The 23,450-nt window shown below is 37.2% G+C and overlaps 3 protein-coding genes across 3 annotated transcripts; all 3 read left to right on the forward strand.

Moving 5' to 3' along the window:
- Nucleotides 1–1,107: 1,107 nt before the first annotated feature.
- Nucleotides 1,108–6,990, forward strand: LOC141619437 (uncharacterized). Its single transcript, XM_074436458.1, has 12 exons — nucleotides 1,108–1,967; nucleotides 2,651–2,853; nucleotides 3,016–3,213; nucleotides 3,412–3,483; nucleotides 3,605–3,700; nucleotides 3,811–3,890; nucleotides 4,099–4,174; nucleotides 4,771–4,981; nucleotides 5,211–5,404; nucleotides 5,737–5,839; nucleotides 5,945–6,034; nucleotides 6,135–6,990. The coding sequence occupies exons 1-12, from the start codon at nucleotides 1,133–1,135 to the stop codon at nucleotides 6,884–6,886; spliced, it is 2,910 nt and encodes a 969-aa protein (XP_074292559.1). The 5' UTR covers nucleotides 1,108–1,132; the 3' UTR covers nucleotides 6,887–6,990.
- Nucleotides 6,991–8,014: 1,024 nt separating this feature from the next.
- Nucleotides 8,015–14,123, forward strand: LOC141621055 (uncharacterized). Its single transcript, XM_074437773.1, has 12 exons — nucleotides 8,015–8,333; nucleotides 9,002–9,204; nucleotides 9,297–9,494; nucleotides 9,575–9,646; nucleotides 9,897–9,992; nucleotides 10,096–10,175; nucleotides 10,463–10,538; nucleotides 10,630–10,840; nucleotides 12,167–12,363; nucleotides 12,740–12,842; nucleotides 12,920–13,009; nucleotides 13,333–14,123. Exons 1-12 carry the CDS (start codon nucleotides 8,015–8,017, stop codon nucleotides 14,013–14,015), a joined length of 2,328 nt encoding a protein of 775 aa, XP_074293874.1. The 3' UTR covers nucleotides 14,016–14,123.
- A 2,055-nt stretch (nucleotides 14,124–16,178) lies between these two features.
- Nucleotides 16,179–23,263, forward strand: LOC141619443 (ABC transporter A family member 2-like). The gene is made up of 16 exons (XM_074436462.1): nucleotides 16,179–16,739; nucleotides 18,406–18,634; nucleotides 18,815–18,984; nucleotides 19,102–19,287; nucleotides 19,420–19,515; nucleotides 19,768–19,968; nucleotides 20,069–20,228; nucleotides 20,466–20,692; nucleotides 20,791–20,908; nucleotides 20,996–21,072; nucleotides 21,159–21,248; nucleotides 21,424–21,567; nucleotides 21,673–21,978; nucleotides 22,064–22,144; nucleotides 22,427–22,606; nucleotides 22,779–23,263. The coding sequence occupies exons 1-16, from the start codon at nucleotides 16,356–16,358 to the stop codon at nucleotides 23,046–23,048; spliced, it is 2,919 nt and encodes a 972-aa protein (XP_074292563.1). The 5' UTR covers nucleotides 16,179–16,355; the 3' UTR covers nucleotides 23,049–23,263.
- The last annotated feature ends 187 nt before the right edge of the window (nucleotides 23,264–23,450 follow it).

Genomic DNA, 23,450 nt, shown 5'->3' on the forward strand with positions numbered 1-23,450 from the left:
TTAATACCCTTTTTAATGACTCTAGTGAATGATTTTACAGTACTTTAGGATGAAATTGTTTTATAGACGACTTATTTTTTGTTTATATTCACCTTGATTTCATGTGCCTCAGTCTAACATGTATATATTTTAGTTCTCCCTTAACAAAGGTTACGAAAACTTGTACGGAGTAATTTGTTACAAATACATATTCTTTAATATCTTAGCCTATTCACATCCCAATATGTCAAAATCTATAGCAGTGGGTGGACATAGACTTGAGGCCTTGAGGGTGTGTACCTAATTTATTGCCCAATATATATCAAACAGTACTTCACTCTTTTCATAATTATTTTAGCCAACAACAAAAACTCCAAAAGCATATGTTCTCAATGACATAAGTGAAGAGGTTTTAATCTAGTGGTTCAAACAATTGTAAGCGATTTGTCACTTGTTTGAATCTCTGTCTGCTTTATATTGTACTTTCGTTATGCCTCATTTGGCATCAAATGAAACAAACTGGTACCAAATGAAAAAAACTCGATAATATGTGGGTACTTTCGTGCATGATATTCTTCCTAAAATTCTAGTGCTACAAACAGGACCATCTCTTTGGTAGCTTTCATTGTCATTGAATCTCCTAACCACATACACTAAAAGAAAAGAAAAAAAGAATCACGCTAGAATCTAGAACCTCTTTAGCCAAAGCCTCAAAGATAAGAAAGTGATATAATAATATCATCCAATCAAAATCATAGGAGGGCATTACCGGTGGTACTGAGTTTTCCGTTTCAGAATAAGAGAAATGTGTTTCAGTACCACAAGGTAGATCTATCTCATTTTCCGTTACTTAACATTCATCGTATTTTAAATTCTGTTTATATTAACCATATTGGAAAGTTAACTACAATTGTGTATACTTTCCTCCTTAGTTACTTAATTCTACTACACTCAATCACCTCTAAATTGACAAAGGAACCTACAAAAAATCCAGCCATGCATAAAATCCAAAAGGGACATTCATCCGTGAATTTTAATGTGAATGTTAATCTGTCATTATCATCCACTTGCACTTGTCCTGACTATGATAATTCCTTTCACTTTGTACGTTTGTACAGTATATACATATATTTGCATATCCATGAAATGAATTATGTTGTGCGGTCAAATTTATTTTTGTTCAAATTCACCTCAACATAGCATGCTTTCCTTTCACGGGACTACATATTATAGCTTAGTTTTGTCGCCATGTATTCTCGAATTCCTATACAAGCATTTTTTTTCATTACTTTATGTTCATCTTTATAAATGGTTACTTGAGTCAATAAAATTTTCACCATTTTCTCTGTTTTTAAGTTTTTTTTTCACTGAATTTGAGTTGGGTTTTGGTGGGTTTTTGAGTTTGTGTAGTTTAAGGTTGAAAAAAGAAAAAATGATGAGATTTTTATGTAATAATGATAATAATTACTCTTATGTTATAGTATTAGCAAGTTTGATGCTTTTTCTAAGTGTGTTTAATGTTAATTATGCAAAAGAATGTACTAATACTCCTACACCATTGTCATCAAAAACATTGAGGTATGAAGTTTTGACATCAAAGAATGAAACTTGGAAAAAAGAAATGATGTCTCATAATCATAATCATGATTATCATCTTACACATACCGATGATTCCACTTGGTCTAGTTTATTTCCTAGAAAAATGTTGAAGGAAGATGATGATGAACTAAGTTGGAATTTTATGTATAAGAAGATTAAGTATTCTGAACTAAAGGGTAGTTTTTTAAGCGAAATTTCGCTTCATAATGTGAGGTTAGATCCTCAATCACTGCATGGTCGAGCTCAACAAACAAATTTAGAGTATTTGTTGATCTTAGATGTGGATAGATTGGTTTGGAGCTTTAGGAAAACAGCTGGTTTGGCTACTCCTGGTATTCCTTATGGTGGTTGGGAAGCTCCTAATGTCGAGCTTCGCGGGCACTTTGTTGGTTTGTTCACTTTTCCTTGTTTTACTTTGTTCATAACTGGTTCATATTCATTCATATGTTATGTATGCTATGCTTTCATTTTTGTTCACTGTTGTAGTAGATTCTAACTAGAGACCTAATGTAACCATGTGACGGAGACTTGGATGGTAGTTGTTGGTTCAATGTGATTACATATGTACTCCCTCAATTCAAATGAATTTCATACCTTTGTTTAATATATGTGAGGTATATTTTAATTAAACGTATGAAATACATTTGAAAGGAGGGAGTATATATATGTGAATGCTAGTTTGTTTTTTAGCGTAAATGGAACCACAGGGACAATTTTGTTCCTAACGTATTGTGAGCACTACCCGTCAATGACTTATTTCTGTAGGAACATAAGCTTGTATCTAACTCTAATAGGCATGTTTCTAATTTCCAAGGGTTGAGAAATTTAACTGGTTGTTGGTTTTATCTGGTTGTTGGTTTTATCTTCCATGACAAATTTCAAACATAAGTGGCCCTTGCCTGGTTGTAGCCGGGTAGGAATGTTGTTAACTGATAGTAGTTTGTTAGTTTTGACGATTTATGATATAGTAGTACCCGGTAGTGATAAGATATGGCCACTTTCGTTCTCAAATCTATATAGCAGAAAGAAAAAGGATACTGATTGCTTATCTGATGTAACATGCATGATTAAGGTCATTACTTGAGCGCCACGGCACAAATGTGGGCTAGCACTCACAATGAGACCCTCAGGGAAAAGATGACCACATTAGTATCTGCTCTGAAGGAATGCCAGGATGCAATGGGAGTGGGATACCTTTCTGCGTTTCCGTCTGAGCTATTTGATAGATTTGAAGCTGTACAACCTGTGTGGGCACCCTATTACACTATCCACAAGGTACACATTGCTCTTCCGGAATTTTGAAAATTTGAAATTATTTGGCTTCACATTTGTTAATACAAAGGCTACTTTCCGTTGGTGGGTGCCTTTGAGGCATTGTAATAATGTTGTTTTTGTTTCAATTTTATGGCGGTTTTAACTGTATGTCTCGATTGATAGATAATGGCAGGACTATTAGACCAGTATAATCTTGCTGGAAGTGATCAAGCTCTAAAGATGGTGACACAGATGGCTGATTACTTTTACAAGCGTGTACAGAATGTGATAATGACATACACCCTCGAACGACATTGGTTGTCTTTAAATGAAGAAACTGGTGGGATGAATGATGTGCTATATCGCTTGTACACTGTCACGGTACGCTAGTAGCAAATTTGTATCTGCTCTGTCAATTGCCTTAACTAAACCTCTTTAACTGCGAAAAATGAAACATTCAGAGCTATATGATGCTTCAGTCAGTCATACATGGTAGAAAAATTCAGATATTTCTGAATTTAAGCTGCAGTTCTTGCATGTGTATCAGTATATTGAACTGCTACTGTTGACTATATACAGAATGATCAAAAGCACCTGCTGCTGGCTCATCTCTTCGACAAACCATGTTTTTTAGGATTACTTGCATTGAAGGTACTCAACATCCTTCCTGCACAACTTTTTCTTCAGTATTTTCAGTAAGGTTGCGAACAACTGTTATGTTTTAAAAAGTACATGATAGTTTAGCTTAATGTTTATTTTGCTGGTCTTGAAGGCTGATGATATATCAGGTTTTCATGCAAACACTCACATTCCGATCGTTATTGGTGCTCAAATGCGATATGAAGTAACAGGGGATGAACTATATAAGGTCAGTGACCAATTGTAGTTGGCACATCTTGTCTTATGTTAAAAGTATGATCCTCTTCTGGAGCAAGATATGTTCATTTACTAAGCCTAGTTCTTTAATTAATTGAGCAGGAAATAGGGACATTTTTCTTGGATGTCGTAAACTCAACACACAGCTTTGCAACTGGAGGGACATCAGTGTCCGAATTCTGGTACTCTCTTGGTAACTAAAAATAGTAATTACTTCTCATATGTGTTGCACCAGTATCGTGTTAAGTAGGCTCGACAAATACGTTAATCGGGGTTGAGTAATAATCGGGTCAATTTGGTATATTATGCACTCTGGGTTGGTCGGATCAGGCCGATTAGTTCAGGCTGGCTCTAAGTCGTTTATTAATAATCTATGTGATTTCTTAACAGGGTTGATCCGAAGAGATTAGGTGACAGGCTACACACTGAGAATGAAGAATCCTGTACAACATACAATATGCTAAAGGTTTATTTCTTTCTTATAAACCTGGGTTAAATATTCATATGGGTTTTTCTAACGTGTGCCCTAATGGCACACATTAAGAAGATAAATATGGGAAGATTCACAACATATTCTCATGAGAAGTGTAAGAATAAACTTAATGTTACCATAATTAGTGAGGATATCATTAGGGGTGCTCACCGGTCCAAAACCGGACCGGACCGGACCGGATGAACCCGCGGACCGGATAACCACATATCCCAAGACCGCGGACCGGACCGGTTAAAAAGGGACCCGGACCGGACCGGACCGGAACCCTTTAGGTCCGGTTTTTTCCGGGTTTGGACCGGACCGGTACTAATTTATAAGGCAATTTAGTTTTATTTTTTTATGTGGACTGGACCGGACCGGAGACCGGTCACCATATTTTTTGGGACCCGGAGACCGGACCGGTAAGTATCCGGTCTGGACCGGACCGGACCGGCCGGTCCGGGTCGGTCCGGTTTGCCGGTCCGGACCACTTTTTGTTCACCCCTAGATATCATTCTATTCTCGAGGAACAGAACAATTTGATACACCGATCCAAGCATTCGATGAACTTTGTATCACTAATCTTTCAGGTGTCCAGGAACCTGTTTAGATGGAGCAAAGAAATGATATATGCAGATTACTACGAGCGTGCGCTGACCAATGGTGTCTTAGGCATACAAAGGGGAACCCAACCGGGTGTAATGATCTACATGCTTCCTCTAGGTCATGGAGTTTCCAAAGGGAGAAGTTATCATAAATGGGGAACTTTATTTGATTCTTTCTGGTGTTGTTATGGAACAGGTTTGTTTGCCGAACAACCCTTTCTATGGTTAGTCTCTTTAGAGAATAATATCAAACTTATAGAAACTGAGACATATAATACAGTTAGCAAATGCTGCATGCATTAAATGTGTTAAGACACTTAGACTGTATAGTTTGAGAATACGTTTTAGCTTCTGCTGTCGGAGTGTGTTATCAGAGAGTGGCCACCATACCTGCTTTAATGAACCGACTATGATCCATTGTACAGGAATCGAGTCATTCTCGAAGCTGGGAGATTCTATCTACTTTGAGGAGACGGGGAGTACTCCCGGGCTCTATGTGATACAGTACATATCTAGCTCAATCAACTGGACTTCTGCACAGCTTTCCCTAACCCAGGTTGTAGATGATGCTGTTTCCTGGGATCAAAGTCTGAAAGTGAAAATAACTGTTGCAACTCAGGTATAAGCAGATCCTTGTAAAACTTATACCAGTAATTGGTTATGTATTTTGATGTGATCATGCAAAATGAATCCGAAAAATGGCTATGCTTCATATTATTGTGAAGTTACAGTTATTCGATGGAATCTTCAATATGGGTCATATTTAAATAGCCTATATGTGGGATCACACAAAGGTGAGACTGCATATATCCGAGTATCCAACTCCTACCCCTCCACGGCCTCCTTTATGAGAGAGCCATTGAGGCACTTGAATATGGTGGTTGTAGGAGATGTGATTAGGATTTTTGATTTTAAGATAAGGCATTCTAAATAAACAATTCTCTGATGCAGCATTCAGGGACAGCTACCTTAAATTTGCGCATACCTTCGTGGACTTCTTCGAGTGGTATAAAAGCCTCAGTGAATGGAGATCCTTTAACTTTGCCAACTCCAGGTCTACATTTCTCACATTTTCATAACTGATTTGTACTCTGATGAGCTTAGTCATTTTCAAGGCAAGCAATTGATCGATCTTTAAATGTATATATCGGTTATGCAGGAAATTTTCTCTCGGTATCTAGGAATTGGGGAAACGGAGATACTGTTTTGTTGCAGTTTCCGCTAGGACTCAGAACAGAGTTTATTCAAGGTAAAAGCAAATATGCATCATTTCATCCAGGCCAATGCGATATTTCTTACGAGTATTACAAAAGAATAAGACCTTAATTACCCTTGTAAAAAAATTTCAGATGATCGCCCTCAATTCGCCTCCCTTCAAGCTATTCTGTATGGACCTTACTTGCTTGCCGGTTTATCTCCTGGTGACTATGACATCCAAACCGGAGCACTGAAATCGACTTCAGATTGGATTACCTCAGTTCCAGCCGACTACAACTCATATCTAGTTTCCCTCATGCAACAGTATGGAGATGCAAAGTTTTTCCTCTCAAACCACGACAAGCTTATTACAATGCAAGGATCGCCTCAAGCAGGAAATGATTCTTCTGTTCACTCGACTTTTAGGCTCATCTTAAAGGACCCTTCTCCTTCTAAGAAGACAAGAATCTCAGGACCTGAAACTTTCATCAACAAAGCCATCTATTTAGAGCCTTTTGACCTTCCAGGAATGGTACTTGCCCACCAAGGGGGCGGTAATGTTCTAACCATTGCTAAAGCAGGAGACGATATGAGTTTGGCCGAATTTCTTGTAGTTAAAGGGTTAAACGGGGTTTCTGGAACAGTTTCCTTGAAAACCAAGGATGGTTGCTTTGTTTACGGTGGATTAAACTCTAAATCAGACCAAGGTGTGAAGCTTAGCTGTGAATCTCAAGTTTCAGATCCGGCAAAGAAAGAGGCGGCGAGCTTCACCTGGAACGAGGGCCTCAAGAAATATCATCCCATCAGCTTTGTCGCAAAAGGGTTGAGACGGAGCTATGTTCTTGAGCCATTGTTCGGATTGAGAGATGAGTCTTACAATGTTTATTTTAACATTACCAACTAATATTATTTATAGCTTAACTAGATTCTACATTACATATTGATAATTGTTTAATAATTCACTTAAATCAAAGTAGCAGTTAAGCAAAAAATTGTTCTATAAAGAAATACTCCATAACCTTTCTTCTTTTTTCGTAAAGCTTTTGTTACGATTTAATACTCCCTCTGTCCCAGTCAGTTGTTTACCTTTACAATTTGATCATCCACACTCAATTTGGTCCACTTGTCATTCAATAATTGGTCTCCTCTTTCCTTGTTCTTCGTGCCAAAATCAAAGGTAAACAAATGACCGGGACGGAAGGAGTACTTTACAAACACATTCCAGATTCTCATAATAAACAGAATGACAAGTGAACAAATATCGACTACAGCTCGAGTACCACTAAGTGTCGCTATTCATTTTTTCAAGCCGGAAAATAATTTACCAAGACGATGTTTTTACGAGACTTTCTTTAAAAGAATTTTCAGTTTTCATAATCTTTCCCATAAAGACTGTGCCTATGATATCTCATTTGATCCATTTTAATTAGAAAAGATAAAGGTTGTGTAAGATGAATAGATGATCTCTTGTAGAGCAAGTTTGTTTGTTTTCCATAAAAGTTAGTAACGGTAAGTATGTGTTACACATCATATATTAAGAGTTGAATCCTACAAACAAAGCTGTATTTTATGAGTCGGGATTCTCTGTCTCATTTCTGTGTCTCATCTTGTGTCCCAGTAGTTCTCCATTTGACACATAAGCATTAACCATTAAAAGTAATTGCGTAAATATAATAAAAGGATTAGGTGTTAGAAGTTAAAGGTAGTGGGATATACGATGAGACACGGAAATGGGATAGATGATCCAGATTCGTATTTTATGCTTGCAGTGCTTGAAGTCATTTGATTCCTATATTTAAGCTTTGTATCTTCATTCTTTAAACCACATTGTAATACATTAATTAATAAGTCATTATAGAAGGTTAATTAAACAAAAATAAACATGAAAGTAATAATAAGTTTATCAATAATGGTTCTGGTAATTTCATGGTTTCATATTAATGAAATCCGAGTTAAAGCGGGCCAAATGTGTACGGATCATAACCACGGCCGTTCCCAGTCTCATACAACTCGAGCCAAACTTATTTCGACTATGGATACGAAATGGAAGCAAGAAATGTATTTGGCTGGAGACGGCCGAGAGCTTGATAGGCAAAGTTCCCGTTACAGGAAAATGAAGGTCACGAGTTCAAATCTCCCTCGGTTTTTAAAAGAAGTTTCACTTCATGATGTAAGATTGGACCCAAATTCTTTGTATGGGCAAAAGCAACAAGCAAATTTAGAGTATTTGCTCATGTTCAATGTGGATTGGTTGGTGTTCACCTTTCGGAATAACTCCGGTTTGCCCTTTCCTGGTCGGCCTTATGGCGGTTGGGAAGCTCCCGACTTTCCTCTCCGTGGCCACTTCGTAGGTTAGTATTTCTCTTCGTAATAAATACCAAATTTAGTGAGACGGTCTTATAAGACAATCTCCCCCTGAAGTCCCCGAACTAGGGCTGACAATCGGTTCAAGACCGGACCAAACCGGACCGGACCGAAGACCGATAATAACAATTAAATGGTCCAAAGACCGGACCTAAAACTTTCGGTCTTGGACCGGGCCAAACCCAAAATATTTGGTCTGGTTCAGTCTTGGACCGAAATAGACCTAAACTAGTTTTTTCACCCCTTTCGTATACGATAATTACATTTTAATTCCGCTAAATAAAATGTATTTAAATAATTAGACGACTCTTTCTATGAAAATCATTAACAATACTAATTTATAATTTTTTTTTGAAGAGAAAAAATTAATTTAATTCATAATATTTTAATAATTAGTCTTAAAAAAACATGAAAGTTGATACATTCGGGCCGAACCTAAATTAACCGGTCTTGGACCAGACAAGCCGAAGGCCGAAACTTGAAAAAATGAGGACTGAGCACCTTACCAAAATAATTCAGTCCGGGTTTGGTCAAGACCAAATTGTCCTGTCCGGTCCATTTTTCCAGTCCGGACCTAAAATTTTCCGGTTCGGCGCGTTTTAGCCTAAGACGGTCTTATAAAAACTTATGTAATTTAGTTATTTTTAAAATGAAGGGCATTATTTGAGTGCATCAGCAAAGATGTGGGCAAGTACACACAATGAAGATCTCAGACAGAAAATGACAGCATTAGTATCAGCATTGAAGGAATGCCAAGAGAAAATCGGCACAGGATACCTATCCGCTTTCCCAACCACGTTTTTTGATAGAGTTGAAGCTTTACAGGAAGTCTGGTCTCCTTATTATACTGTCCACAAGGTACCCTTAACCGCGAAATTCAGTAAAATTACACTCACAGTAAAAGTAAATCTTTTTTCTGAATTTTTTCACTTGTTGGTTGTTTGGAAAAGATCATGGCAGGGCTTTTGGATCAGTATTTACTGGCAAAAAATGAGGAAGCTTTGAAAATGTTGACGCGGATGGTTGAGTATTTCTATAATCGCGTAAAAAATGTCATACAGAAGTATGGCATAGAGACGCACTATAAAATGCTTAATGAAGAATTTGGGGGAATGAATGATCTGTTGTATCAGTTATACCGAATCACTGTAAGTTCAGCATCTAAAAATATACTATATACCTTTGGAATACGCGCGATGAATGCTTTCTGATATTGTGTGTTGTTCAGCTTAATCCGAAGCACTTGGAATTAGCTCATCTTTTCGACAAGCCATGTTTTCTCGGAATTCTTGCTATGGAGGTAATAAGACCGTGCAATCCATAGCGAATCCAGAAAAATTTCTTTCTGGGATCCTGATTAATATTTAAAATCTATATACACATAAAAAAATTATAAATTTATTTTTTTAGCCTGAAAATTAGACAAAAAAAGCAAAAAAAATTCTGTTTAGATCCGCTGCTGCCTGCAATACAATACAAGTATTATCTACAGAAAAAATCATATGCATTTCTTAAAATGTTTTATACAGCGCTTTGTTTTGCGTAAACAGGAAGATAACATAGCGGATTTTCATTGCAACACACATATTCCGATTGTGGTAGGTGCTCAGATGAGATATGAAATTCTAGGAGACAAATTATACAAGGTTGGTATTTTGAGTTCATCAAAAATTTGAATAATTTGAGCTTTATTTTTACAAGTTACATTAATTAAGAAATAAGAAGTCATTTTATGACTGGTTCTGACAGAAAATCGGAACATACTTCATGAACATTGTTAACTCCTCCCACAGCTTCGCGACTGGGGGAACATCGGTTGAGGAACGCTGGTAATGCTACAATCTATAACCATATATTATTTGACAATTTAAACTATAAAATCCTGTAAGCGGAGTCAGGATTTTAAGTCAGCGGGGGTGGAAGGGTAATATTATAAGAGAAGCTTAAAAAAATTCGAAAATTTTAACTAAAAATCTTGAAATTTTCAAACGTCAGTGGGGGCGACCGCCCATGCTAGCCAGTAGCCCCCCCCCCCCCCCCCCTCGCTTTACGGTTTTCATTTAGACATCTGAGACAGCAAATATCAGCTAGTTTAACTCGTGAATTATCTACGCAGGAAGGATCCAAGGCGGGTGGCTAATGATCTGACAGTTGAGACTCAGGAATCATGCACAACATACAACATGCTAAAGGTCTACAAACTTCTTAATTTACGCTTTAATCACATTCCGTCTCAAAGAAAACCTTGATTACGTGTGATTAATGATGGATAGCTTTCAGCAGGTCTCGCGCAACCTGTTCAGGACGACCAAAAACGTAATATATGCAGATTACTATGAACGCGCCCTTATAAATGGAGTACTAGGCATTTTAAGAGGAACAGAACCCGGAATCATGATCTACATGCTGCCTTTAGGCCACGTCGTTTCAAAAGGCAAATCCAATCATGGTTGGGGTACACTGTTTGATTCTTTTTGGTGCTGCTACGGAACAGGTATTACATACAACAACATTTACCCGGGTGTCTGTAAGCCTTCTACTTATACCGTGCTGACAATTTATAAAATATCGTTGTTATTATGTTAATCCGTTCATAATATCTCAAAATGTTTTCTGATATTTCTAGAATTTTCTGGTTAATTAGCGTTAATCCCCCCTACTACTAAGAGAATAAAAACTCTTAGTAGTTTTCCCGCCTAAGAAAATAACTCTCAAAACTATATATGGAAACAATATTACATTTATATTTACCTCTTTTACAAAAAACAATTATTATCCCTAATTTATTAGTATACAATCATTTTCATAAATGTTATCCTTCATCAGTTACACTCTAAAGTTACGCAAATCTCCTTTTTATAGTATTATCCTTCATCAGTTAGACTCAAAATATGGTTTTCTATGACGTAACAAATTTTTGTGTAAATAAAAAATAAAAATAATAAATATTAGTTAATTATTTGTAAATTGTCTTTTTAAATGCGTAGTATACTGTTTTTACCTGTTTCGTTATAAGGTAATACGCATTTTAATTAGATCTTACATCACTTAATTTTATTTTATGTCATATCATATAACGATATAACATTATATTGTTATTTTTAATAGTAAAGTAAAAACAGTTTCAGACAAAAATAACTTATAAAGTATCTTTTGATGGTAGTAAACTTTCGTTTTCTATCTCTTACTAAGATTATATTTAGTACTCCGTACATTATAACATTAAACTCCAAGTATAGTTAATTTATACAATTAATTTAATAAGAAAATTTCTTTATAAAACAAATCTAAAAAATACCGTGCTGTAGCACGGGAACTATACTAGTTAGCAAAATAATTAGCTAATTAGCGTTCATTTGAAATTATTTGGGTACATAGTGTCCACGTCATCCTTTTTTATTTTTTTCCAATTTTTATATGAAACCGCTAAGAAACCCAGCGGATTTTTTTTTTTTTTTTTTTTTTTTTTAAGGCAAAACTGCTAGGAATCTTAGCGGCTTACCATATCAGTACTGTCATTTTGTAGTGTACCTAATGCAAATTGTTGGAAATTGGGCGGCATTGCTTTTCATTTTTTTTTTAATAAAACCTGATACAAATATTTGGACGATGACATTTTGTAAAGCTGCTAGGAAATAAAATAAAAAGCGATAACGTGGACACTATGAAACAAAATAGTTTGAAACTAACACTAATTCCCTAATTTGCTTGCTAATGAACACTCATTAACCAAAAAATTCATATTTTTGTAGGATATTGGACATATCGACTTAAGTATGATACTTCGACAATTCATTTTAACGTACCTTCTGATGAGCAGGGATTGAATCATTTTCGAAGTTAGGAGACTCAATTTACTTCGAAAACAATGGAACAATACCGGAACTGTTTGTGATCCAGTACATTTCCAGCACTATTAACTGGCATTCTGCAGGATTGGTATTAAATCAAACAGTAACTGATGTTGTATCCTTAAATCAACGATTACAAGTTACAATTACCGTCTTTCCATCAAAGGTAAGATCTCGATTCCAATCTCAGAAGGTGCTATAAGAGCTGACAGTAACTCAGTAAGTACTACGGTAACTAGAGGTGTACACTGGACCGGGCCAGTGCGGGCCGGGCCGGGCTGGGCGTGGCACCGACCCGGCACTAAATGAGTGCCGGGCTGGGCCGGGACAATTTTGCCAGGCACTAAACCAGCCCACTTAGTACAGGGCTGAGGAAGTCGTGGCACTAGGCGATGGCCGGGCTGGGTCGTGTGATGACCGGGCCACCTTTTTCGGCCCACATACCCGGACTGAGCTGGGCTAGCCCGCCACGTTGTACACCTCTAAGGCTCTAACTGTAACAACATCTGCATGATTATTTTACATGTGGATTTCTATTGCAGGGTGCAAGGAAATCAACCTTGAATATTCGGATACCGAGTTGGTCATATTCTAATGGAGCTAAAGCTACATTTAATCAACAATCATTATCTTTGCCTTCTCCTGGTACATCTGACCCCCTCTTACCTCGTAATTTGCTGGAGCCATTGAGGCACTGGGATAATGTTATTGTTGTAATACAGGCACATTTCTTTCAATCACGAGGAATTGGATTTCCGGAGATAAAATTACTCTTGATCTACCCTTTGGTCTTCGAACAGAAACTATCAAAGGTAATCTTATTCACATAATACGATTACTAATTTCTACGCGTAAATTTGTAAGATTGTCCGATAATAAATTACTGCAATTCTGCAAACCGGGAAAAATACCTATATCGACACTTAAAAACTTCTAAAATGTTGAACCATCGCTTCACACAACCTTGTTTGATACTCACTCTGTCCCAGTCAATAGTTTACGTTTGCTTTATTTTTCCCTCACAAAATAAAGCAAACGTAAACTATTGGCTGGGACATAGTGAGTATCAAACAAGGTCGTGTTAAATAAAGCAAACGTAAACTATTCATTTTAACTGAGGGAGTAAATTTTTCAGATGATCGTCCTGAATTTGCTTCACTTCAAGCCATACTATACGGACCTTACTTGCTAGCCGGACTATCAAATGGTGATTTCAACATTAAGACGGGACAAATACAACCGCTTTCAGACTGGATAACTCCCATTCCATCCACCTACAACGATCAACTTATTTCCTTAAGCCAAGAGACGGAAAATTCAACAATATTTTACGTGTCTAACGATAACAAGACTTTAACTATGCAACCATTAGTACAAGCTAATAATAACTCATTTGTCCATGCCACATTTAGGCTCATCCCTAAGGACCAAGCTCCCTTAGTGATGCTAGAACCAATCGATATGCCGGGAATGGCAATCGCACATCGAGAAAAAGACGACGAGATCATAATGGTTAATCAAGGAAGTCCTAATATTGTCTTTAAATTGATCAATGGGTTAAATGGGAAGAATGGGACTATTTCCTTAGAGTCAGTTACTAAGGCAGGGTGCTTTGTTCGCAATTCGGGCCGGGCGGTGATAATGGGCTGCAAAGATCGTAATTGGGCTGATGATGCTAGCTTCAGGTTGATGAAAGGGCTTAAACAATATCATCCGATTAGCTTTTTGGCAAAGGGAGTTGATAGAAGTTATGTTCTTGAGCCGATTTTTAGCTTTCGGAATGAGTACTACAATGTTTACTTCAACATCTCGAGCTAATTAATTTCTCTGACTCAACAGATTGTTTACATTTGAAAAAAAAAAGGTTTTCGGCAGTTGTACTACACTTGTACGTAAGCTATGTAGAAAATAAAGTAATTGCATAAACAACATGCTCAAAATCGGATATATTTTGATTTTATTTACTCTTATTTTCAGTCTCTTAATTCTATTTCTATAAAAAAAAAAAAAAAAGCTTAAAATTTCTTCTTTTTCACGTTAGCAAATTAATCGATCCGTTTAGTTTTATTTTACATATATTCTAGAATAAAACGGTCTCATTCTCACACCGTGAGACAATCCTCTTCTTTAAACAATCAATCATTTATTGCTATCAATAAAAAAACGATTTTTACACAATTAACCGTCTTTCAATATGAGACCGTCTCACACAATAACTACTATTTTAGTTAGTTAATCCTGAAATTAGTCAACTTTCAACGTTCAATTTATATTCCTACGTAACGTACGTGGATCTCCAACCTCATAATTAACGCACCTTCATGGAATTTACCTTGATAATACTCCCTCTGTCCCGGTCATTTGTTGTCCTTTTTCATTTTGGGTGTCTCAATCATTTGTTGTCCTTTCTATTTTAAGAATGAACTTGATGAACAATTTGATCATTCTCATTCAATTTGTTCCACTTGTCATTTAGTTATTGGCCTTCTTCTCTTTCCTTGGTCTTTGTACCAAAACAAAAAGACAACAATTGACCGGGACGGAGGGAGTAATAGTTAACCTGAATGATCCCACCCGACATCCAAATTCAAGACCTGATCTTTACCCAATCCTAAATTGGCCCGATCCAATAAACCAACCTGACCTGGTCCAACCCAATATAACCTGACCCGGATAATTATCGTTGCACACTGATTATTACTTAGGTTTGCCTGGAATCTATGGAATAATCCGGGTGTAAATTTTAATTGGGTGATAATTACCGGAAAAGTTAATTACTTGGATAATAACCCGACCCGAATGACCCATTTGCCAGGCCTAAGTGTATAGTGCATACTAGACCTCAAAAAACTTACCCAACCCGAATAATCAAACCCAACTTCCGAACTCAAGAACCGTCCTCGACCCAAACCCAAATTCTTTTTTTTTTTTTTTGGTAGAAAGTAAGAATTTCATTAATAATCTGAAAGCCCACATACAAAGTTTTATCAACCATACAACATATTATCGAATTGGAGAAGCCCACATACAAAGTTTTATCAACCATACAACATATTATCGAATTGGAGAATCCAATTCTGTTCAACTACTCACATCCAAAAACTAGGGGTGAGCAAAACCGTGTACCCGATACGGTTTTGAAAACCGTATCGGGTATACGGTTTTAAAAATCACAAAAATCACTATACGGATCCGATACGGTTTTCGGGTACCCGGAAAAACTGTGTATACGGAATCCGTATATACGGATACGGTTTGGTGACAAATGCCCAATTAAACATTGTAATTATTCAAGAGTTAATAATTACCTCTAACATGACCACCTCTTATAAAGGGCTGATTTTTGTTTATTGGGATAAGTTGGTAAAAAAAAAGTCGTAAAAACATTAAAAGAGTGGAGTTTAAAGAGGAACTTTGCATTTTTTTAATATTTTTTTATAGAAAAACTTCAAACCGTGTCAGAAACCGTATATACGGTTTCGTTTTTGCCCGACCCGGATACGGTACGGTTTTATAAAAACCGTATCGTATATACGGATTTCCGTATCGTATATACGGAAATCCGTATAACTCAAACCGTATACCGTATCGTATTCGTATTATAAAACCGTATCGTATATTTTTGCTCACCCCTACCAAAAACTAGTCAGTAAGCCAATTTAAGGCTCTCCTCGTCCTGTCCTTATACTTGTTAAGACGGGTCCAAACCCAAATTCACCCGACCCAATATAACCCAATCCGGATAACCCGATTTGTACCCGACCTGACATCCGAACTCAAGATCCGAGCTTGGTTCAAACCCGATATGACCAGACATGACCCAACCCGATCCGAACTTTTGCAAACCCAAAATTAATCAGGCTTGAAATTACCCGACCCGGTTGACCCGTACATAGTGACAAGAGCAATGACAAAAGCACCCCCCGGTTCTTTAATAATCTACTTAATTAGTTCGTTAATTCTGAAATTAGTCAACGTTCCAACTTTCAATTTACATAGCTTACGTGGGTCTCCAACCTCAGAACGCGCCTTCATGTAATCCACCTTTTCCACAAATAATTAACGAATCAAATCAAAATCAAATCAATAACATACTTATAAACCCCAATTTTCAATTCAAAATCTCACCAACAAACCCAGAAAAAAATTCCCAAATTTATGGAATTACAAAACGGAATGAAATTAGTATTACAACAATTCAAAGCATTATTAACAAAGAATGCATTACTTTCATGGCGTCATAAAAGTGCAACAATACTTCAATTATTTTCTTCATTAATATTCATATTCTTATTATTTTGTATACAACGAGCAATTGAATCCCAGTTTACGAATACTACGTATTACGATAACGTTTTGGATCCTCGTCCTCTTGTTTCGACGTCAATTACGCCGTGTGAACTCGGAGTTTTCATCAAACAACCGTGCTTTGACTTTGTATATAGTGGTAGTGGGAGTTCTAATGGTGCTGCTAATAATGTTGATAAAATTGTTACCAAGATTAGAAGCAATAATCCTGGCCGCCCAATTCCGGAATCCAAGGTTAGTTTTGTAATTACCGGAGTATAAGTTATCAATTTACCCTTTATTTTATTTTATTTATTTTAGGGATACGTTATTTTATTAGAGTTGTAGAGTTGTAAATGATTTGAGTTAGCTCATCAAGCCTCGAAATTAGCTTAGTCGTGCTTAGACCTGGCAAAATTAATCCGATCTGATAAGACTGATTTGAGACACGAAAGTGAGTAAGTGACCCAAACTTGACGCTCTAGACTCGACCCGAAATGACCCAATCGACCCAAAATGACTTATTAAGGCAAAATCCTGGCTATGACCCAAACAACCCAGAAAGATCGGACACGAAATGACCCGACCCAAAAATAACCCGGCCCAAAAGTGACCCGATAATTACTCGACCCTAATTGACCTGACCCGAACGCCATCCGAATGACTCATTTGCAAGGTCTAGACTCGAGCTCGGCTAAATCCTAGCTATGTATCAAAGATCATTAATATTTACATAGGAATTATTTACATATTTTATTAGGTAGAGCCGTAGAGGGGGTTAGTCAAAATTTCATGTTGACATTCAAAGCCAAGCTTGAAAGAATTTGGTTAAATCATTTGTCTTGTTAGTTTAAGTTCCCGGAAATCAGGAATTGTTGGGTGAGACGGTCATACGTTGTAAAACGGACAATTTGTATTAAAATCGCTCTTTTATTATTAGCAACAACTGAATGAATTTTTATTAGAAAAGGACCGTCTCACGCCGTCTTATTGTTAGAATTTGTGGCTAGTAGAATTTCCTGGAAGCTCCCCCGTTTTGCAAAAAATTCTTTTAACAGACGTAATCATTATGTTAATTGGCTCTTCAGAATTCCCCATTTCATGTGATTGCTGATGTTTGATTTGTTAGCTGACAGGCTGACATCCCTTAGTCCCCTTACACCATTTTGCAGAACATTTATGAGACCGTCTCTTAGGAGACTATTCATTTATATTGTCTCTATCCGAACCTGTCAAAAACTTAACCCCACCCCTTGATCAAACCGAAACTCGTCCCCTTTTGACCAAAATATTGAACTTGAACCCAAAAATAAACCCGAATCCTCGGTCAAAATGGATTAGAGATAAGGTCAAACCTTTGAGTCAATGAATAACATACTTTTTAAAAAAAGGAAGCGACCTTTTCTTTTTTTAATTTAATTTAATTTAGAATCTTTCCTTATATGGCTTCTTAATGCTTGCCTTTAAGGCACACGTTAGAAAAACCCTTTTATTTATTTATTTATGAGAATTTTATAAGCATCCCATTTATATTGCCTCCCTCCGGTCTCAAAACTTTTATCCGACCCGTTGATCGACCAGAAACCCGCCCCCCTTAACCAAAAATTTGAACATGTGCCCGATAATTAACCCGAATCCCGAGTCAAAAAGAAATTATCTTCAATAATGTAAAAAATTAGAGGTTTACCTTAACTAGACGCCTTAATTAAGATTTTATCCTGTTTATATTGTCTTTAATTTTGTTATATCCTGTGTGATACTCACAGGATTTGAACCCAGGTCATGAGCAACGCCTCTCATGACTTTACCAACGAAGCTAGAATCAAATACAATTCGATTAGCAAGAATGTTGGGAGTATTAGCATTTGTAGAGAACAGATCATGCTGAACTTAATTCTGTGACCTGTAATTACTTATGCAGGTTAAGTCATTTAGGACAGAGGAAGAGGTCGATGAATGGCTTCTTTCCAACCCAATGCACAGTCCAGGAGCACTGCATTTCAAAGAGCAAAATGGAACAATCAGCTATGGTCTTCAAACTAACTCGTCAGTAGTGTTTGTAAGAGGCAAAATTGAAGACCCTACCTTCAAATTCCAACTCCCACTTCAGCTTTCTGCTGAACGCGAAATTGCTAGGTTTTTGATCAAAGGTATCGCCTTGCTTGTAGTCACTACTAAATTACACAGATTGTGTACGATGGCTAATAAAACCTGTCGCTAAATTCAAAATGCGACAGGGTTTGTGAGCAGTTTATTTAGAAAGTCATTTTGTTTAAATTTTATGGTGTTTTTATAACTAAGGACTCTTTTGCTATTTGGATAATGGCCAGACGAAAATTTCAGGTGGACAATCGGTTTGACAGAATTCGCGCACCCTCCAGCTGATCCCTTCTCAGCAATGGAGTCCATTGGTCCAACCTTTTTCTTAGCAGTTGCTATGTTTGGTTTTGTATTCCAAATTAGTGCTTTGGTGACTGAGAAAGAGCTAAAACTTAGACAGGTTCGTCTCCCCTCTAATATAGGTTCAATTATTTGTTTTGTGTAGCGGGTAATCTTTACACCGAGAAAATAAAGCGTTAAACTTGGATGTTTCCTTATTTCTGCTAAAACTTTTCAGGCAATGAGTATCATGGGTCTCTTTGATAGTGCATATTGGCTATCATGGCTGGCTTGGGAGGGCCTTATCGTTGCCATCTCATCTGTTTTCATCGTATTGTTCGGGATGATGTTTCAGTTTGATTTTTTCAAGCATAACAATTTTGCAATAGTGTTACTTGTGTTCTTCCTTTTCCAGTTGAACATGGTCAGTTCCTTTTATTCACTATTTTAGTACTTTGTATACCAGTTTGTTCAGTTTGTGCATAATAGCTGTTAGAACTTGCAGCATCCGCTAACATCTTATCTGATCTCCACTCTTGCCATGTATCTATTTCAGACAGCCTTTGCCTTTGCGCTATCGGCCTTCATCACCCAGGCATCTTCAGCCACAAACATAGGGTTCTATAACTTCATTATTGGCTTGATCACCCAGGCAAGTTCAATTCCCGTGTGATAGTCTTAACGAAAAATTACACATTACAGAGCTTGAGATAGTCTTACATCTGAGACAAAACCACTAACCAGAGACAGATTATTTAAATGAAGAAGACACAAGTGTTTGAGGAAGTCTCAAATATAATATAATCTCAGACAAGACTTGCCGAAAATAAAATTGCTGGCATGACAGCCTTACGACTTACAAGTATCACGTTTCACATCATTGACATTAATCCCGCTTATGCAGGTTGTGACAGCATTTGGATTTCCATACAGTGATAGGTTCTCTAAAGGGTACAGGATCATATGGTCCTTCTACCCTCCAAATTTGCTAGCCAAAGCTTTAAAGATGCTCACAGATGCGACTGCAACACATCAAGACCCCGGTATCAGCTGGAGTGGTAGGACCAAATGTTCTCCGAATGACGATGATTGTATACTTACAATGGTATGAAAACAGTCCCCTTAATCTGTTAGAAATGGACTTCATTGTTATCTAACTATTCTGTTATATCAATGATGCTTAAGTATTGTGTCGGTAACTGCAGAATGACGTCTTCATATGGTTTGTTGGATCATTCATTCTTTGGTTTGTCTTGGCTCTTTACTTGGACAACATAATCCCAAACCCATTTGGAGTCAGAAAATCCGCATTTTACTTTTTGTACCCTGGTTATTGGATTGGCAAAGGAGGGAGTAAGGTTCAAGGTACCGGTTCTTATCTACCCCCTTTATTTCAGTCAATGAGCTCCAATATTCAAAATCCGTCTCAGAGAGAAAGATAGATGAGACTTATTGAACAAAATGGCAAAAATATGTCCTTTCAATCATTTGTTTACCTTTTATAATTCTTTGTGAGGGGTATTTTAATCAAAGGTAAACAAATGATCCGGACAGAGGGAGTATAGTTTTTCCTGAGTACGTATTCTTATGTACATTTACTAGAGGGCAGCATCTGTACCTGCTATCGCTCTTCACTGGAAATTGAGAATGTCACTCCTGATGACGAGGATGTACTTGGAGAAGAGAATACTGTGAAACAACAAATAAGGGAAGGAGTCGTTGATCCAAACGTTGCTGTCCAATTACGCGGCCTTGCAAAGGTCTATCCTGGATCAACAACTCTGGGTTGCTGTAAATGCAAGACGACTCCTGCTTATCATGCACTCAGGGTAAACAATGTTTATAGATAAATATAGGTAATTTCTATGATCACTTATAAAATTAGAAAACCGTGTTAAAATAATTCGTTTTTTGTCGGTCTGTTTAGGGTTTATGGGTCAACTTTGCAAAGGATCAACTATTTTGCCTATTGGGACCGAATGGTGCAGGCAAAACCACTGCAATTAATTGTTTGACAGGAATTTCACCTGCGACTAGCGGAGATGGTAAAGATTTGCTCGGAATTTTCAGACTTTTTATTAAGTTTGTACTGAAAATTTTAAATATTCTTACAATGGTGCTTTTCTGCGCAGCACTGATTTACGGGAATTCCATCCTCAGCTCTGTAGGCATGACAAACATACGAAAGAGAATAGGCTTGTGTCCACAGGTTTACCAGCTGTCCTTTTTTATAATGATTTTTTTCGACAGTATGAGTAACTGAACTGATCTGTCTCTTTTTTTTTTCCAATCTAGTTTGACATCCTGTGGGATGTATTGACTGGTCAAGAACACCTCAACCTCTTCGCAATGATAAAAGGTCTACCTCCGGCTACAATTTCGACTGTAAGTGTCAAACTGACTTAACCGATCTTATTTTCCATCTTGGATATGACTAAATAAATTTTTCACTGCAACTGATAAAATGCAAACTGAATGCTTCATGTATATCTGTTCCTGCCAACTTCGTTTATTTATTAACATAAATCCGTCTCATATTGGAGTTTGTGTTTTCATTTAGGTTACTCAAAATTCGTTGGCAGAGGTCAGGTTGACAAATGCTGCTAAAATGAGAACTTCAAGTTACAGTGGCGGAATGAAACGGCGTTTAAGTGTGGCAATCGCGCTTATTGGTGATCCTAAGTTGATCATTCTGGATGAACCGGTGAGTACCCTAGAAAGTCCAAGCACTTTAATTAAAAATATATAAAAAAAAAAAAAAAATTAGTACTCAACCTTAATTTTAATCAGCTGTTGTTTCTAACTGCAGACAACCGGGATGGACCCTATTAGCAGGAGACATGTATGGGACATAATAGAGAATGCAAAAAGAGGACGAGCCATCATTCTGACAACACACTCTATGGAAGAAGCGGATATATTGAGTGACCGAATTGGAATCATGGCTAAAGGCAGGCTTCGTTGTGTAGGAACATCAACTAGATTAAAGTCACGCTTTGGAACTGGTTTCATAGCCAATATTAGTTTTGTCGGAAATCTTATTGGAACCCCTTATAACGGGGATGCACCTACCGATTCTCATTCTCAGGAGGCTGTCAAGAATTTCTTTAAACAGGTGTGTATCAGAAACAGCAATTTATTAATCTCCTAGTAATCGGGCAGGCTTTTGACAATCTCGATCTCTTAACATTTTGTTGTAGCATTTGGATGTGGTGCCGAAGGAGGAGAACAAATCATTCCTGACATTTGTCATTCCACATGAGAAAGAAGGGCTGCTAACGGTATGACTCTCATCAACGTCGTTGATTAACTGATTCATTCCGACTGTGATGTAAAACAAATGATATTTCCTACGCAACCCAAGTCTCACAGTTTGTTGGAGGTCTGGTATATGACGGAATAAAACAAAATTGCTCACTGAACTGTCTGTCTTTCTTAGATTATGAAATAGAAATGATCGATGCAATTATCATTACGGGTTCTCTGGAAACAGCATTGTTGTTAAATGTGTAGTTATGTGTATATGTTGTTGCTCATAACTTCGAGATTATTACATTCACCAGAGTTTCTTTGAAGAACTACAAGAAAACGAAAGCAAATTTGGCATAGCCGACATCCAGCTTGGCCTAACTAGTCTTGAAGAAGTTTTCTTGAACATTGCGAAACAGGCAGAGATGGAAAGCGCAGCCGCTGAGGGAAAATTGATCACCTTAACCCTAACTACGTCCGGAACATCCGTTGAGGTATGCACTTGAACATGGCACAAGTATGTTACTTCCGCACTTCACTCTATCTCCAGTTCTCCACACGAGGCTCCTATCAACACGACACTTCGTAAAATGACTTAAAAGTAGCAAGTCTTTTATAATTTACAGTTGACGGACATACTGTAATTGATGATGATCTATATTGCAGATACCCATCGGGGCTAGGTATGTAGCGATACCAGAAACTGAGACTTCGGAAAATCCAAGAGGCATAATGGTAGAAGTATACTGGGAACAAGACGATTCTGGTGCTTTGTGCATTTCAGGTCACTCCCGCGAAGTTCCAGTTCCACCAAGTGTTGAGCTATCTACACCCGAATCCATCCCTTCTCGTCGAGACACGTTAGGTCGTAGAGATAAACTTTATGGCATGATTATTAACCCTGATCAGGTTCCTGAATCTCTTTTCCAACATTAAAACTTAAAACCCTCGATGTAGTATACCACAGTGAATTTTCCACAGATTTTTGCCTTATTTTTATTTATTTTTGAGGAAATTTTTTTGTTATTGTTGCCTTGTACAAATGTACCTCACTTCTGTAAATTTATTTTTTTCCGAAATAAATTATTATTCATTGGTGTAAATCATCTGATTTAATTTAATTAAGATTGGATTCACTTTGGAATTTTCTGCAGTTAACACAGACTTGCTTACCTGCGCCATCCGGTTTACAGTGTTTAATTCACTGTTAGTCTGTTACACATCGTCAATAACAAAACGGAAAATAAACCGGTTCCAGAATGATGTGAAGGTAAGCTCGGTTTTGGTTCATGAATGCTTTTTAGGTCTAGTTTTTGTACCGAATTAAAAACCCTTAAA

The sequence above is a fragment of the Silene latifolia genome, chromosome X, assembly GCF_048544455.1.
Source record: "Silene latifolia isolate original U9 population chromosome X, ASM4854445v1, whole genome shotgun sequence".
NCBI lineage: Eukaryota > Viridiplantae > Streptophyta > Magnoliopsida > Caryophyllales > Caryophyllaceae > Silene > Silene latifolia.

Excerpts from the sequence above, each read along its gene's own strand:
- LOC141621055 (XM_074437773.1), top strand. The coding sequence starts at position 8,015 with ATGGATACGAAATGGAAGCAAGAAATGTATTTGGCTGGAGACGGCCGA. Across the intron at positions 9,205-9,296 it reads CTTATTATACTGTCCACAAG|ATCATGGCAGGGCTTTTGGA; the intron begins GTACCCTTAACC and ends TGTTTGGAAAAG. Across the intron at positions 9,495-9,574 it reads ATCAGTTATACCGAATCACT|CTTAATCCGAAGCACTTGGA; the intron begins GTAAGTTCAGCA and ends TGTGTTGTTCAG.
- LOC141619437 (XM_074436458.1), top strand. The coding sequence starts at position 1,133 with ATGTTGTGCGGTCAAATTTATTTTTGTTCAAATTCACCTCAACATAGC. Across the intron at positions 3,484-3,604 it reads TAGGATTACTTGCATTGAAG|GCTGATGATATATCAGGTTT; the intron begins GTACTCAACATC and ends CTGGTCTTGAAG. Across the intron at positions 3,891-4,098 it reads ACATCAGTGTCCGAATTCTG|GGTTGATCCGAAGAGATTAG; the intron begins GTACTCTCTTGG and ends ATTTCTTAACAG.
- LOC141619443 (XM_074436462.1), top strand. The coding sequence starts at position 16,356 with ATGGAATTACAAAACGGAATGAAATTAGTATTACAACAATTCAAAGCA. Across the intron at positions 19,288-19,419 it reads TCCTTTTCCAGTTGAACATG|ACAGCCTTTGCCTTTGCGCT; the intron begins GTCAGTTCCTTT and ends TATCTATTTCAG. Across the intron at positions 20,693-20,790 it reads CTGCTTATCATGCACTCAGG|GGTTTATGGGTCAACTTTGC; the intron begins GTAAACAATGTT and ends CGGTCTGTTTAG.